Genomic DNA, 3,608 nt, shown 5'->3' with positions numbered 1-3,608 from the left:
TGGTTACCTCCCGCCCATGAGTTGGAGAGGGCGTTCTAAACATTATAACCGAGTTGTGAACATATATTCAATTTTATATGCTTTCTTATAATCCAGTTCTAGTACTTTTCTTATAAATTGCAAACATACATTCAATTTTATACATGTTTTAGACTTTATCATAGAAATTGCTAGAAATCTTAGCACCAACTATAGTTGATGCTAACCACTATGGAGTGAGGTGCAAAGAAGAAAAAAAGAGGCTGGAATTGGTTCCAGTACTATACCCAGGTTCTAAAAGAGTTGACTATACGAGAGACCCAAGCTGATCCAGATTATGAGAGAAAGGTAGATGATGAAAAAACAAATCTGACATGTGGGCCCAAAAATAGGTGCTAGGAAGTTTACATAACCGAGTTCTAGCAATTTTGTTTGAACCAACGACACTCTCATGCTCTATCTCACACTCATGCTGCCAATGCTGTCCTCAGCCAAGCTCCGCCACAGAAGTCTTCGAACATTTGGTGTTCATCTTTTCTTTCTCGTAAAATTCGACATACATATACATACTCACTAATTGAACTTAACATCAGGAGCTACTAGCTCTGTATACTCTCTCTTCTCTGTCACTCTATACTTGTTCTCACCTGAACTTCCTTTTTGGAGGCATTTCATGTGAACTTGAACGACTTGACAGACTGCAAAGATATATGCATACATAAAAGAGATCAGTCAGTGCTCCAACAAGCACATGCTAGCAGGAGGTAGATTCAATCCAAGAAGATGTCACCTTCTCTATCTCAGGCTTGTATATGGCTGACTCCTCTTCGTCGTCGATGTACTGTGCGAGACACCAACGTAGACAAACAAATGTGAGTGGAGTGATGTTGGTTGGTTGACCTGAGCAGAGGAGAAGATGGAAGTACCTGCCCTGTCACCGTGTACAGCCGGTTGTACCAGCCGTTGAAGGCCATCCCGATGGCGGAGACGATGTGGCGGCGCTTCTCGCCGGGGTTCTGCAGCGTGTACTCGATGTAGTACAGGCCGTTTGATGCCTTGGAGTCGATGAGCTTCGCGGCGAGCCCCGCCGGCCTCTGCCAGCTCCTGTCCAGGCCGGTCACCTGCTCGGTGGAGATACAGAGAGTGCATCAATTGGCCATGACACACGAGCAGGAATTCAGAGACGACCATGCATACTTGTAGATAGATATTCGTGCAGTTCACTGAAGATTCTACAAAAAAGGTGGGAGTGCCGGGTACTTACCAAGTTCTCGGCGAACTCGTCGACGCTACCGAAGGACTTGAGGCTGGTGAAGTCCGGCCCGATCCCGGTGATCACGACGCTGACTGAAGATTGCAGAGAAGAAGCTCATGAATTTGGAGAGGGGTGGGTATGGTGGATTGGTATTTGGGACTGTGAGATGGATGCCGGGAAAGAACCCCAACTCGTACGTACCGCTGGAGTTGGGGTTTTGCTCGGGGAAGAACGCCGTCACGTTCTTGAAGCCGCTGCGTTCACCTGCACCGACCTGCCAGCCTGCACGGAAAGGAAAATTGACCGAATTGTTCATCACCTTGCGGACTCTGATTCTGCCGCGCACAGTTTAAGAGCCAAAAAGACCGTAATTTGGCTGATTCCTCCATCTTTTTACTACAAAAGATGAAGCACCTTGTGGAATCACGAGGGTGAACTTGTTGGCCTCGTCCTCGTACGCGGTGAACCCCTCCTGCGCCTCTTAAAACCAAACGAAATTCCACGGAATCAGCACACACCATCAGACATGGCCGGCGAAACGGGAAACGGTGGTTGGCATTACCGGCGGTCTCGGCGAAGGCCTCGGCGGGGACGAGCAGCGGCGCCGACGACGCGGCGGTGGCGGAGAGGAGGACGCCGAGCAGGGCGTCCCGCCGATTCACCCCCTCCTCCGCCCTCCGAGCAGGGAGGCAATGGCAGACCGTCGTTCTCGGCGGCTTCGCGTGGCCTTGGCGGGGCTTGCCGAGGCCGGGGCAGAGGGAGGCGGTGGTCACGGCAGCCATGGAGTACGGCTCGATGGTGGTCGACGACGCTGCTGTGATTGCTCGGCTGCAACTGCAGGTTCGCTTGGTTTTCAGAGGATATTTTTGCTTGGTGGCCGGCTGCCGTGTGGGAATTGTGGCTCGTCGTCCTCCTCGTTGCACGTCCAGTCTCGGGCGCGTTTTTTTTAAGAAACGCCTGTATTTTTTTCGGGAGAACCTGTATTTTTCTATGAGATCAATAGTAGTTTATTTCTTTTTTAAGGGCAAAAAGAGAGCTCATTTATTCATAGTACGAGTACAATCATTCTTGATTTCATGAAGTATATCTGGTGGCACATTCTTCGGCAGAAAAAAATTCCCATAAATTTTAGCATGGGCAGCCAACTTATATGCAGCCACGTTACACTCTCTTTTAATTTTTCTAACCTCAGCTAGACTGAAGTTACACAACAGGCTTTTAGCCTCTTCATACTTATCCCATCACTTGGCTTTGTTCCTTTCTTCATTGTTCATAGCATTCACAACGGGTGTGTTTAGTTGCAGTTCGCTACAGTACCTGCATTGCATGTACATCTCCAACCAGTCTGGTTCTTCATATGCACCCTCATATGCAATAGATGCAACCTATTTGGTTCCCTGCATCGCATGAAGGGCACTTACCCTCTACTGTTTGGTTGACGTTTTGTGTTTAGGGTGTGAGCAGATGCAAATTTCGGCTGTTTAGTTGCAAGCAGCGTTTGTGTTCTACTCATCCCATGTAAATGTGGTGGCCTTACCACCACATGATCAGCACAACAGTAAGCACAACTGACAGCAGATCAAAAAGGCAAGCACTGACGGCAAACAAAACAAGCAACCAAATGAGATCAAACAAAGCAAGCAACGAAAATGACAACAAACTACTTAGATTAACAGCAGGGGCATCCTCCTTCCCTGCTCCACGCCAGGGTGCTGCTCCTGGCCAAAATATTAACAAGTTCACAGCACAAGTACCATAAGTTCTAGCCACAGACCATAACAAGTTCAACACTAATACCTAAGTTAACTACATTGCATGCTCAATGTCACCAACGTAGTTGTGCTTGTTGCAACAAAACCTGCACATGATCGAGGAGTCGTTGTTGTAGATTTGGACCTTCAGGCCGAGTCCCGAGATGTGCAGAATGAGGAGGTCGCCGAGGACGATCCGGTGCTGGTGACAGAAGTAGTTCTAGCCCCGGCCAAGCACCATGTGCCCCTCGAAGTTCTGGACCTGCACCCAGAACTCGCACCACTTGTTCGCCGACAGCCTGACCACGCGCGGGAGCCTCTTGATGACCAGTCACTCGTTCATCACCTCCACGAACTTGCGAGGGATGACGAGCATGGCGAGGTCTTCGGCGTCCTTGATTTGCTGATAGAAGCGCGGTGGCTCCCGCCCCCCCCTCCTCGTGGCCGGTTCTCGAAGATCGTCCCCTTGAACGAGGCAGGCTCATGAAGGCGACCCTGCCAGGCAGGTCCACCCTCTTGAGCCACCTGTTCGTGGGGATGAGATCCTCGGCACCCTCAGCTCCAGCCACCACCTGAGCTCCTCCACCCACCACGTCCCAGTCACTCTTCAATATCTTGTCAGG

General features: G+C 49.9%; 1 protein-coding gene across 1 annotated transcript; it reads right to left on the bottom strand.

Moving 5' to 3' along the window:
* Positions 1–332: 332 nt before the first annotated feature.
* Positions 333–2,160, bottom strand: LOC125518703 (Photosystem II reaction center PsbP family protein). The gene is made up of 7 exons (XM_048683528.2): positions 1,797–2,160; positions 1,649–1,714; positions 1,436–1,516; positions 1,244–1,326; positions 906–1,100; positions 770–820; positions 333–677 (listed from the first exon to the last, which is right to left on the bottom strand). The coding sequence occupies exons 1-7, from the start codon at positions 2,014–2,016 to the stop codon at positions 651–653; spliced, it is 723 nt and encodes a 240-aa protein (XP_048539485.2). The 5' UTR covers positions 2,017–2,160; the 3' UTR covers positions 333–650.
* Positions 2,161–3,608: the final 1,448 nt, after the last annotated feature.

The sequence above is a fragment of the Triticum urartu genome, chromosome 7A (assembly GCF_056163025.1).
Source record: "Triticum urartu cultivar PI428250 chromosome 7A, HENAU_Tu73, whole genome shotgun sequence".
Classification (NCBI taxonomy): Eukaryota; Viridiplantae; Streptophyta; class Magnoliopsida; order Poales; family Poaceae; genus Triticum; species Triticum urartu.
The sequence above is the reverse complement of the archived record's forward strand: the minus strand, read 5'-3'. Positions and strand labels throughout refer to the sequence as shown.

What these genes read in the sequence shown, in the direction of transcription:
- LOC125518703 (XM_048683528.2), bottom strand. Translation starts at nt 2,016, where the DNA reads ATGGCTGCCGTGACCACCGCCTCCCTCTGCCCCGGCCTCGGCAAGCCC. An exon ending in GGCCTTCGCCGAGACCGCCG is followed by an intron (nt 1,715 to 1,796) that starts GTAATGCCAACC and finishes TTTGGTTTTAAG; the next exon opens with AGGCGCAGGAGGGGTTCACC. An exon ending in ACAAGCCTGAGATAGAGAAG is followed by an intron (nt 678 to 769) that starts GTGACATCTTCT and finishes ATATCTTTGCAG; the next exon opens with TCTGTCAAGTCGTTCAAGTT.